General features: G+C 35.7%; 1 protein-coding gene across 2 annotated transcripts in view; it reads right to left on the bottom strand.

Moving 5' to 3' along the window:
- The window catches only part of INO80 (INO80 complex ATPase subunit), a 123,580-nt gene that overhangs the window by 78,478 nt on the left and 31,475 nt on the right, over positions 1–13,627 (bottom strand). For both annotated transcript variants that reach the window (XM_070378205.1, XM_070378204.1), the window contains exons 6-10: positions 11,182–11,302; positions 9,889–10,103; positions 4,195–4,248; positions 2,929–3,132; positions 538–733 (exon numbers count right to left, since the gene is read on the bottom strand). In XM_070378205.1, coding sequence (XP_070234306.1) covers positions 538–733; positions 2,929–3,132; positions 4,195–4,248; positions 9,889–10,103; positions 11,182–11,302 — 790 coding nt within the window. The remainder of the gene's footprint in view (positions 1–537; positions 734–2,928; positions 3,133–4,194; positions 4,249–9,888; positions 10,104–11,181; positions 11,303–13,627) is intronic.

Raw genomic sequence — 13,627 nt, 5'->3', positions numbered from 1 at the left:
ATACTGGGTGAAACTATTCTAAAAGAAAATAATAGAGAATGTTTAAATCCCAAGATAATCTGAAACACTCTCATTTTCTCTTACTCAACATGATCTTGAGCACTATTCTCTGTGAAATTCCTCTTAAACTTTACACCAATTCCTCCCTCACTGTGTGGTCACAAAAGTATCGAAATAGTCTCTTCTCATGTTTTACTTGTATCACCAAGAATCCTGTTACGTGAGAGACAAATTCACTGCATTCTTCTGATAAAATATCTTTTATTTCTATTAACAAATCAAAACACAAAATCTTCCCAAATTTGCAAGATCAAATAACCACACCTTTTCCTCTTTAAATTCTTCAATAAAAGCTTTTTATATGCTTATTTTATAGAAACATTCATACTTTCCCTACTCCAATTAAAATAAAGTTTCCTTTTGATCAATACTACTTATTGATCAAGATAAAACTTACAAGAAGTAATAATGAATATAACCTGAGATATGAAAAAATGTGGGGTATCTCCTTTCTCTAATTTCTGATTCAGGACTCACCATAATCCTCCTGTGTGATGTTAACTACCACCCCTCCGCCAATGTCAATTTGTCTCTGTGCAGAACTATCTTCCAGTTTCCTTAAGATTTCTTCCTGGATCCCATCATGACCCATGTCTCGTTTACGACTCATGAAATGGGCATACAACTCTGTCTGGGTGATCAGGAAGTTCAGTTTTCGCTGTTGCCTCTTAGCCTAAAAGGGAAAAAAGTTGAAAGTGAAAAGAGTCAAATCATCAATTACATACAGGGTAGTTAACAGCATTCACTAAACCTATACATAGTCTGCAAACAACTCCTTTACAAATTCTTTACATTTAAAAAGGGAAAAATTGCTAATGAACAAATTTTATTTATAATCAAGACAGTGGCACTAAAAGCCAGGAATAATCTTCACTTATAGCCTAATAATAACCTATGTTTTGCTCTCCTTTACAAAATGAAATCTTTTTTCCACTAGGCTGCTGTCTAAAATGCTTAATTCTTTATTCCTTTACTTTTCTTTAACAGTACTACCATACCAACTAAATTCAAACAACATATGTTACTTAATAACTCTGGTGACAAATACACGTGTACAGCTTTATTTTTAAAAACATATATGTGTTCAAACTCTTCTTTAACATCGAAAGTCAAAATAAGTGATGAAGAGCTATAAATTATTCTGCAGGAGGTATCTGAGACTAAGAAGCCTATAAGAAAATGCTGCCCAAAACAACCCATTGTTCATCTGTGATAATGATAGCTACAAAACATGAATACAGACTAAATACAATATCACAAACACGTAATTTTTTTAAATTTTTTAAAAAATGAGGAAGATAAATTCAAAGTGCCTCTGAAATTATCTAGTAAGAAAAATAATGTTCTTTATACTGACATAATGTTTCATTATGTCAGTAAAAATCATTCTTCAAGATAAACAATAAAATGAGTAAGCAAATGATCCAAAAGACTGAATTACATGAAATACAGCTCACACAATAATACCAAATCAAAGGGTCATTATTTCGCATGAACTATTTTATAGCAAAATTCCTATGAAGTATATTTGAGTTATCTTTGATCCACCTGTACAAAAGAAAAACAGTACTAAAATAAGGAACATGGCCAAGGAAAGAAATAAGTCCCAAAGCATGCAACATAAAACCAGACTTCTCCTTAGGGTTTTTTTGTTGTTGTTTTTTTTTTTTAAAAAACACTTTAGCTAGATTCAGATTAGGGAAAAAAATCTGAGAGAAAACAGATTTCTTTTCATAAAGTATATGGATTTTCATATTCTAAAGCTAAAGTACCGTCAAGAAAACCTTTCTAAATTAAAACAAAAGAGCAATATTCCCTTTTACCGAAAGGAAGTAAATTACCATGTGTTTAAATAAAGAAGGCAAATTAAGGGAACAAGGATCCATCAAAAATGTCTTAATTCAGAAACTCAGAGAAAAAGATGGAAGTCAACATAATCACAGATGAAACTCTTATCAGTTAGTTATCAACATATTGAGACAATGTCTCACAAACCTAGATTATAAGCCAAGTCACTTTCAAAATTTCAAGACCTATGACTAACTCAAATGCCTCTAAAGTCAGTGAGCAAGTATTTCTAATACATCAAAAGTTTACTAACTCAAAACACATTTGTCTTGCAAGTAAAAATACACATTGCCCAGGGATTTAAGAAAACTAGGCAAAATCTATATTGCCCATCAAAGGCATGAGACAGGAGGGAAGATGCAGAACTCAAAAGAGCCTCCACAGCTCTGTTTGACAGGAGTACTACTTATACCTGAAAGAAAATATGCAATCCTCCAATTCTTTTCCTTCTCCAGACCTCAACTGTCCTTCCACTCATCCCAATGGATTTACCAATGGCAACATAATGGCTTTGTCTTCTTAATCTCTCCTCTTGCTTACCTGAATAATATGCTCACTTGATATCAAGCTTAGCAAGAGAACTGACTGCAAGTTAAAACAGAAAGGTAGGTGGGAGAATGGGTCTCAGAAAACTGCAACCAGTCCTGATCTTCCAACAAACTAACATAACTTAGCTTGGAACCAAGCCAAGCTAAACTATAAGCTGTTCTCTTTTTCTTTCATTCCTTCCTTTTTTTGGGGGGGGGGGGAGTGCATGTCCTCCAGAAATAAACAAAAGAATAAGGCTACAAAGAATATAAGAAATTAACACAAAAAGAGAGGTGAAGGCCAGGGAGAAGATCTTACTAAAAGAATAAAAACAACTGATTTACTGGACTAGAATCACTATCCTCAAAGTTATGTCTTAAAATATTTTTTCGATGGTTTCATTGGTTAGATTTATAACTTACGAAATGTACAACAATCTCTCAATATGGCTGCAGCTATTATGGTTTTCAAACTTTCATGCTATTGCCCTACCTCCCGCATTTCTTCATCCAACTTCCGCTGCTCCAAGGCTTCCTTCTCTGCACGTTTGCGGTGTTCCTTCTCCACTTTCTCATACTTCTTCCAGTATAGAAGCATTTCCTTGGTGAGGCGGCGGGCACGAGGTAAAGTCTCCTTACAGTTTTTTTGGGCTTGCAAGGCGGCTCGACGCACCTCCTTCATGCATTGGTGGGCGAGCTGCAGATGACAACGTATTGTCATAATGGAGGAGGACCCAACACTGGGGCCAGTTCTCCCTGGACTCTAAACCACAGCATCCCTCAACTTGCCCAGTGCATATATCATCCTCCTATGGCCATATCTTTTTCTCTTCCAATGTGATTAACATCCCTGAACAGGAGTGTGAGCTAGTCCCAGGTCTGTGAGAAATCTACAGACTTTAGAAGACGAAAAAAATATATAGTAACCTACAATGTTCTAGGAAGTTTTGAAGTATTATTAAACACATTGCTAATAAGAGCTGTTGGGAACTCCCTGACAGCCCAGTGGTTAGGACTCCAAGCTCTCATTGCCAAGGGCCCTGGGGGTTCAATTCCTGCCTGGGGAACCAAAATCCCGCAAGCTACATGGTGTGGCCAAAAAACTTAAAAAAAAAAAAAAAAAGAGCTGTCAATATTTATTATATGCTAGGCACCATTGTAAGTTTAACATAACTAATTCATTCTCCATAAAAACCCTATGAAGTTGGTATTTTATATATAGATAAGAAAATGAGGATGAGTAACTAGCCCAAGGACACACAACTAGTAAGGTTACCTCACCTAATTCTCACAACACTCAAAGTTGTGCTGTTGTTGTTGCCCCGTTGCTCAGTCCAGTCCAACTCTTTGCGACCCCATGGACTGAAGCACGCCAGGCTTCCCTGTCCTTCACTATCTCCCAGAGTTTGCTCAAATTCATGTCAATTGAGTCAGTGACAAAGTTGTATTAATTCCTTCTATGAGAAAGCATTAATACCCCAATTTCTTAGATGAAGAGTCTGAGCACAGGATGATGCCATGGATTGACCAAGGACTTAAGAGTGTGCTATGGTCTTACCCAAAAAGGTATGAAAACCAAAAAGCCAAGGAAGAGCAATTTTATTTATAAAATAGATTGAAAACATTTAGAAACTCTCTCAAGTACTATTAGATTAATTATCAACAGGTCACAAGAGACAAGAACAGCAAACATAGATCTAAATAATAAGAACATAATCCAGCAAAACATAAAACAGGAAATATAAAACTATAATCTTACCTTGCGGCTATTGGTGAGAAACAAGTTACGAGCTGAAGCTTTCTGCTTATTGGCCTAAAATATTTAAAACAATATCTCAATTAGGATTCCTTTTTGAAAAAAAGATTGTGTAGACTGGTACTGTCATTTATTGATCTCCATGAAGATTTAAAAAATGTCAAACCAAGCATACTCAAAGTACATTACTTTTTCAGTTAAAAAAGACACATCACTTCCAAGAGTTATCCAAATGTACCAACTCAAAACCACACATAAAGTCCTAAAGCAATGTTAAAAAGAATAAGCTGATTCTGTGTCTGCCTTAGATCGAATCTTCTGTATACTTCTGGGAAGAATTTAAGTTATATTTAAGGCTTGAACTAGGAAAATGTAACAACGTATACTAACTCGAGCACCACCCTGATTAGGACATTGCTTTCTAGGGCTAATCTGCAAAGAAGCTTCAGACAGCAGGGCACTTACATACAGAAATCATCAGGAGAAAGGTGAACTAGCCTCGCAGTTTGTGATTCCAGGCCTATCTCCAGCCAAGGAGCACCCACTGCCACTATTACTTAATTTCTACCACCACCTGACCTCATCTTCTTCAACATAAATTCCAAGGCAGACCTAATACAAGATGACTCAGCAGCCCACAACCAAGTCTCAAGCATCTTATTATGTCTTCCACTTCAATTAAAAAAAAACCAAACAACCATCTGCAATAAAGAAACCTGATTTCCCATGATAGCCCATTTATTTGATGTGAAAAGAAGAGACAGAGCCTAGTGGCTCTCTGATTATTAAAGAACTCTCCTGACTATAAAGTAACAATAGGTTTAAAGGTACACAAAGGGCCTGAAAGTCATTTCTATAATAATCCCACCTCAGACCATCTGATTAAGGGAATTTTTTTAGGGCTTTTATCAAAAACTTTCTCTAAAGCAGCTATTGTTACTCTAAAAATAAAAATCTAAAATACTCCCACTGAATTCCTTATCATCTGAAGGCTCTTCACCAGGTATGAAATAAGTTTTTCTGTAACTTTTCCCATTAAGAATGTTCATACCAAGTCAACAGGGCACATGAAAAGATGCTCAACATGACTAGTCATAAGAGAAATGCAAACCAAAACAAAAAGGAAATAGCATCTCACATCTGTCAGAATGGTCACTTATCAGAGGACCACAAATAACAAATGTTGGAGAGGATGTGGAGAAAAGGCACACGGTTGGTGGGAATGTAAACTGGTACAGGTGCAATGGAAAACAGCATGGAGATTTCTCAAAAACTAAAAACAGAACTAGCACATCATCCAGCAATTCCTCTCCTGGGTACATATCCAGGGAAAACAAATACATCAATTATTTAATGAAAACATTAATTGATTCAAAAGGATACATACACCCCAGCATTCATAGCAGCACTATTTACAATAGCCAAGATATGGAAGCAACCTAAGTGTCCAACAACAGATGAATGTGTGCCATTTGCAACAACGTGCATGGACCTAGAGAGTATTATGCTTAGTGAAATAAATCAGATAGAGCAAGACAATTACTGTATGTGAAATAAATTCCACTTTTATGTGGAATCTAAAATATAAACAAATAAACATAGTAAAACAAAAACAGTGTCGTAGATACAGAGAACAAACTAGTGGTTCCTAGATGAAAGAGCAAAGAGAGGGAACAAGATAGTGATAGGCGATAACAGGTTCAAACTACTATGTTTTTTTTATACTGAGTTGTGTGAGTGGTTTATATATTTTGTATATTAACCTTTTGCCAGTCACATCATTTGTAAATATTTTCTCCCATTTTGTAGGTTTTCTTTTCATTCTGTCAATGGTTTCTTTTGCTGTGTAAACGCTTTTAAGTTTAATTAGGTCCCTTTTGTTTATTTTTGCTTTTATTTCTTTTGCCTTAAGAGACAGATCCAAAGAAATATTGCTACAATTTATGTCAAAGGTTGTTCTGCCTATGTTTTCTTCCACAAGTTTCATAGTTTCATATCTTATCAGATCTACTCAGGTCTTTAATTCAAGTTTATTTTTGTATACGGTGTGAGGAAACTGAACTAACTTTAGAGTTATGGAAAAGCTGCAAAAAATAGAGTTCCCTTACTACTCCCTACCCCCGCTTTCCCTAATTTTAGCAACTTATATAATCATAGTATAATTATTAAGAAAGGAAATTAACACCAGCAAAGTACTGACTAAATTACAGGTCTTATCTGAATGCCAAGAATTTCTGCACTAATATCCTCTTACTGTTCCAAGATCCCAGAACAGGATCCCACAATGCATTCAATTTAGTTGCTCTTCTCCTTAATCTCTTCCAGGATGTAACATTTCCTCAATCTTTCTCTTTCATGTCCTTGACACTTTTGAAAAGCACAATCAGTTATTCTACAAAGTGTCCAAAAATGTGTGGTTTTCTGGTGTTTCCTCAGGACTGGAATGACATTATGCACTTCAGCAAGAAAAGCAGAGAAATGAGGCACTGATGATGTACTCCTCCCAGCGCACCACATCACGGAGTTCATGGTATGAAAATCTATATTACTCGTGATATTTACTTTGGTCATTTGGATAAGGTGCACTCTCTCTACCAGTTTTGAAGCTATACAAATTCTGTTTCTCCTCTTCTGCCCTCTAATTTTAGCATTCATAAATGCATCTAGTCTGCAACAAGTATTACTGTGGTATCTGCATTAAGGATAATTTTATTTTCTTCTTTCCTTCTGTATTAACTGAATTTCATACTGAAAGGTAGAGATGCTCCATCTACACCTTTGTCTATTCAGGTATTTATGAAGTATGGGCTGATAACTATTTCTTTTATTCTATGGGTTAAAATTCAGTATCATTATTATTTTGTTGCTCAAATTATTCTAACTTTGGCCATGAAGTAGTCCTTTAAGTTTGTTCCTGTGTTCTTTTGACAAACCCCTCCTTCCCCTCCAGCTTTTTTCAGAACTTCCTCACTTTCTAGCAGCACTTAAAAGTGTTCTAAGGTTCATTTTACTGTTTTTTTTGGCGGGGGCTGGTGGGGGGCAGGGGGCGGAGGTGGGGAAAGGCTGTGCTGTGTGGCTTGTGGAACCTTAGTATCCCAGAGATTGACACACCAAGTTCTAACCATTGGACCACGAGAAAATTCCCTAAGGTTCATTTTGTATTCTCCCTGCTGAGTTCTGGAATATGGTACTTCTTTAAGGAGCCCTGATTCTTTTTACTAGAGAATAAAAGTTGTTTAGAAACCAAGACCTGGTTGCCAGGTATCCTCATTGTTACTAGGGTGTCACTGCTACTAGAGGCAGAAAAAAAAAAAAAAAACAAACAACATACACACCCAAGCATATCTCTGTATCTGGGTGTGTGTATAAAACCATGAATTTATACTGATACCTCTGATTCCAATCAAATTTCATGGGCTTCATTTTAACTTTCCCCTTCCTTCTTACTTTTAATTTCTTTCTCCAGCAGTGAAAAACTGGCTCTCATATACAATATATTTACTTATTTGTTCAATGCTAATACACACATAAAGTAGTTTCAAAACTGTTAACCTAGAACCCTCGGAGAAACACTTTTTCTATGTCAATCATGGCATTTACGAATAGCTCCTTCAGTCCTTACCCTCTCATATCTGATCAAAATACTGTTCCCCTCAGTTACTTAGACGAGTTCCTTATTCCACACTCCCTGTAACTTGATTGTATTACTCATTTCTAATACAGTTAAGTATACTTGTTCCTATTTTTATTCCATTTTGCCCACACATCCCCCTAACCTCCCTCTCCAGCCACATCCTGACTGGTTTGATATTTTATTTTGAAGTATGTCAGAGACACATAAAATATTAGTATGGTTCTGAAAATCAGCCTTATATAAGATACACTCAAAGACTTCTTCCTCCTCATCCCTGCTACCCTGTTTCCATTCCTTCCCTTCTTTCTATCCTTTTCCCACCTGCCCTTTATAAGCAATCAATCACTTTAATTTCTGGTTCATCCTTCTTGAATTTCTTTTGAACAGGTATTTGTGCATTTTCTTATATTCCCTTTGTTCTCACATGAAGCGTATGTTTACTTTTTTATGTTTTGCCTCTTTAACTGTATGTCCTAGAAATTACTTTATATCAGCTCAGAGAGGTCTTCCTCATTCTTCAACAGCAGTATGATAATCCACTGAGTAGACCTGTCGTTTAAGCCCCATATATGGACATTTAGACTGTTTTCATTATTTTGCAATTACAAATAATGCTACAATGAATAACCTCGTTTACATGCATTTTTGTGTGTTTACTATAAGGTAGATTCCTAGAAGTGGAAGTACTGATTTGAAAGGTAAATGCATCTGTAGATTATTGGGTGTTGCCAACTTTCCCTCTAATACAGTTCTAATTTGTATTCCTAGCAGTAATGCATGAGAGCACCTGTTTGCCCAGAGGCTCCTTAACAGAATGAATTGTTATATTTAAAAATTTTTGCCAGTGTGATAGGTGACAAATAGTTTTATTTTTATCTAAGGGTATCTAAGTGGTTTTTCATTTGTATTACCCCAATTATGAGATACTTTGAACTGAATCTGTGGTAATTTTCCCCCTCAATTTTTAAGTTCTTTCTGTGTTGGAGACAATAGCCTTGTAACTATAGTATTCAGTGTAAATAATGTCTCACAATTTGTCAGCTGTCTTTTGTCAGGCAAAAACTTATTTTTATGTGGTCAAATTTAAGAGTATTCTCTTATATTACCTCTGGAAGTTGAATTATAAACTCTTTCCTACACAAAAATTAGATAGAAATGCAATCATTTTATTCTAATATTTGTATGATTTCATTTTTTTTACACTGACATCCCAAATCTATTTAGAGGATATGTGTGAAACACAGACCTAATTTCACCTTTTTTGAAATGGCTATCTAGTTGTCCAGCACCACTTACTAAATGTACCACTAGTCTATCTGCCTATTCATGTGTCAATATCACACTATTTTAATTGCAGAGATTTTACAGTATATTTTAATGTTTGGGAAGGTTTTTTACTGTTTCTCTAGCAATTCTTGCATACTGACTTTTTCCACAGAGTTTAGAATCAGCTTCTAAATTCATGAAATATCCTGTTTATATTTCAATTAAGATTGCATTCGATTTATAATGAAGCAATTAATTGAATAAAATGCAAACCACTGGTGAATCCAAGGAATACAGACATTCCTTGTATTATTTCTGCAACTTTTAAGTTTGAAATTAGTAAATCAAACTAAAACATTCAAACAAATTCAAAGAGCAAAATGAATGCTTATACATGTTTTTCCTAATCATTCACATTTTCTTCTAATACCTGTGATTATTCAGTAACATCTAAATGTTTACGTTGTCTAAGAAAACACATCTCCAGCATTTTGTTTTAATCTCCTGTATTATCACTTTAAAATTTGCTGTCAAATCTCTATTATTTTATGTAAGAAAATTGCATTTCTTCCTCAAAGAGGCCTCCCTCCATTTTTTTGGCAAAGCAGCATAACACAACAATTATCTTGTGAATCCTGATCAAATTCTAGAAAATCAATTAACCAAAGAGAAAACTATCCAGGATTCTCCTAATTCCAATAGATAGTTTCTTCCTGAATCCTGTGAAAGAATCCAGCACCCCCAGCTTCTTTTTGGAGGGCAGGCAAAGAAAATTCTACCTGGAGGTACTGACTGACCTTTGGTAGTTCCTTTTTCACAATGCTGAGCCATACTTTCCTGCGACGGGCATTGAGCTGCTCAATGGATAAGTGCTTCTTCTTGGTGCCAGGAGGAGGTGCATCATGAGAGAACTTGGCAAAGACTTTGGTCTGGTGGTGGTGGCGACGAGGGGATTCTTCAGAGGAAAGTTCTTCATCTCTTCGCCTTTTCTTCTTCACTTTTTTCAACTTAGCTGCAAAGGAACAGACTCTCAGAAGGTTGCTTTTCTTTTCTTCCACAGGAGAAAAGTCATAAAACAACCTTATCACTTTAAGAAAAATCAAGATTCTTTTCTCATTCCACTTAGACTAGCAATGTTTATCCCTTTATCTATCCAGGTCCATGAATATTCCAAGAAGAAGATCACACTACCTTGGAAAAGAACACTGGATACTCCCTCTGTTTACATGAATGAGAAATAAAAGAGAATGTTGAGAACTGAATTTCTTTTGAACCCCACAATAGGAAGGGAGGCTTACAAATTATCATGAGCTCAAGTAATGATCAGAAGGAAGGAAACATTTCTATTTGGTGGCAATGTGAGGTGACTAAAAAAAATAACAGAGAAAGAAATAATGCATCTGCTGATATTACACTAAGATCTGTGAAAAGAAAATTATACATGAAGAAAAACCTAGCTTGAAAGGGAGGGTAGAAGGATGAGAGACTACAGAGATAAAACAAGGAGGATGTGGAAGAAACAAGGGAAGAAGGCTAAAAAGAGTTTTTCTGAATAGCGTTTTAGGGGAATAAAATCTGCCTAGTACAGATAGTCTAAAACTTTCCTTTCCTATTTCCTTCCTGATTTCCAGACGCTTGGAACTCAAGAGAGGAAAAGACATTTCCGGGCAAACATGCAAACAAACACTCCTGAAGATCAGGAGGTGATCTATTTTAAATCACTACATACAGCAACAATTATAACTTATTCCAAATACTTCAGGTTACTCCTCATACCTCCCTGTGTAACCAACTTCTTTCTCTCCCAGAATATTTTCACTATTTAGACAGTATGTAAAAGAAAAAAAAGGAATAAACTAATCGGCTTAAACCTCTGGCAAAGAATCTATAGTTGTCCTGTCTTCATAATTCTAGAAAAGATCATAAACCAAATACAAAATAAGTTTAGTAATACTTAAAATTAGTAATGAGATAAAGGAGGCTAGGGTTTTTCAGATGAAGCAAATTTCTACTACATGGATTACGTTCAAAGTCCAAATGTACCTGAAACTAAGAATGAGTAAAGGTAGACGGCAAGTCAATATGTTTACCTTTAAGTTTCTTTTCTTCCTTGAATTTCTTTTTTTTGGGTCCTAGAAGGTGCCGCTGCTGCTCATAGAAAGGGTCATAGGTGGACAGCAGCCCTGCACTGTAGTATTGGTATTGCTGCAACTAAAACAGGCAAAGACATGATGCTTAGAAGGGCCTGTCTCTCTTACAGCTCAGTCTTCAAATCATTTCTTTAAAAAAGCCATTCCAGAGGAAAAACCACAGTTGCTACATATAGTATTCTTCCCATATATGTATTCTTATACATATAGTATAAAGAGACCAATGAAGATCTAATACATCAAAGTGAATTATTCCCTTTACTTCAAAACAAAATGGTTTCACTGGCTATGCACACAGCAAGTTGTTGAAAATAACAAACAAACAAACAAAAATCCTTCATAATTCTGAGTCTCCACCAGAGTATTTACTTTGTCCTGACACATATTTGTCATCGTTGAAAGGTCTCCTCTTGAATTCATCAACAAGAAACAAACGTATTTCTATTACCAATAGGTCCTTAGATTTACTAAGATTCCTAACACGTGCTTTCCCAGCTCTTAGTTTTATATTTGGTTTGAATAGTCCCCGCCATCCAATTCTTCATTGTTTGAAGTCTTCTCTCTCCATTTCCCACCAAGAGACTTTGACAACATTATACATAGTGTTTTTGTTACCAGAATTCAAACATACAAATAATCTACTTTTTTCTGTCCAAAGAGTAATTAATCTTTTCAAATATTTCATTTAAATTGACTTCCAAAGCTCAATGGATAAACATGATGATAAATAAATTAGGTAGTCCCTTGTTGAATCTCCTTCCTGAATTATAGCTAAATGAATTGTTCAAGGACTGAACCTAGCATGGAAGGGTGCTGTGAAGAACTACTACAAGGTCTATTAAAACATTCATCGAACTGTAAACTTAAAATCCGTGAACTTTTCCACATGTGCATTTTACTTCAATTTAAAAAAAAAACAAAAACAAATATTTTGAATGCTGCTGCTGCTAAGGCGCTTCAGTCATGTCCAACTCTGTGTGACCCCACAGATGGCAGTCAACCATGCTCCTCTGTCCCTGGGATTCTCCAGGCAAGAATACTGGAGTGGGTTGCCATTTCCTTCTCCAATGCATGCATGCATGCAAAGTCGCTTCAGTCGTGTCTGACTCTTTGTGACCCTATGGACAGCAGCTCCCAGGCTCCCCTGTCCACAGGATTCTCTAGGCAAGAATACTGGAGTGGGTTGACGTTTCCTTCTCCAATACTTTGAATACCAACTGCCTTAGCACTGTACTTTAAGAGGGAACTCCTTATCTAAGTCAGAAGTTATATATCTTACCATCTGTCACTTCTACAGGTTTATAACTTCTAACATATTATTCAAAACTCTCTAAACTAACTTTGGACCTTAATGGTGGAAAGCTTTTAGGTCTTCAAATATCCTATTACTCATTGTGTACAAAGTGTTGAGACTTCTGACAAAAATCAGAAGGCAATGATAACAGCATTCAAATAGTTGCCACTTAAATCATCAATCTAATGTTACTATGTGAAGAAACGGACTTTTTCCAAGATAGGAACACGTTCAAAAAAACAACTGCATTAAAAAAGCAACCATAAGAATTTTAAATGGTGCAGCTGCCTTGGAAAACAGCCTGACAGTTCCCCCCAAAGCAGAGTGTTACCATATGACCCAGTGATTTTTTTCCTCCATATATGCTCAAGAGAAATAAAACATATGCTCACACAGAAAACCTATACACAAATCTTCATGGTAGTATTATTCGTAAGAGCCAAAAAGTGAAACAACTCAATATTCATAGCTATGATCCATAAAGCTCAAAAAGTAGAAGCAATCCAGTTAGTTCATCAAATGATGCATGGATAAATAAAATACAGTATGTCCATACAACGGAATATTATTTGGTAATAAAAAGGAAGTACTAATAATACATGCTACAACATGAATGAACTCTGAAAATATGCTAAGTGAGAGAAGCTGGACATAAAGCACCACATGTTCCATTTGTACAAAATGTCTAGACTTGGCAATTTATAGAGAAATGGTGGATTGACAGCTGCCTGGAACAGAACAGAATGAAGAGAATGAGAGGGGAGTTCCCTAGTGGCCAAGTGGTTAAGATTCCAGGCTTTCATTTCTGTGGTCTAGGTCAATCTCTTATCAGGAAACTGAGATTCCTTAAGCTACAAGGTACAGCCAAAACTAAAAAAAAATTTTTGAAAAACAGAATGAAGAGCAAGAACTAAGGGGAACGAGACTTCTTTTTGGAGAAAATATTCTGAAATTAGATAGTGATGACAGTTACAAGTTCTAGAATATACAAAGAACAACTGAACGGTGTACATTAAAAGACTGAACTTTTATGGCATGTGAAATGTTTTCAATTATTATAACTACAACCACCATTTAAATATAAAGTTACAA

This window comes from Bos mutus, chromosome 10 (genome assembly GCF_027580195.1).
Source record: "Bos mutus isolate GX-2022 chromosome 10, NWIPB_WYAK_1.1, whole genome shotgun sequence".
Lineage (NCBI taxonomy): Eukaryota > Metazoa > Chordata > Mammalia > Artiodactyla > Bovidae > Bos > Bos mutus.
Note: the sequence above shows the minus strand (reverse complement) of the source record. Positions and strands in the feature narration are given on the sequence as shown.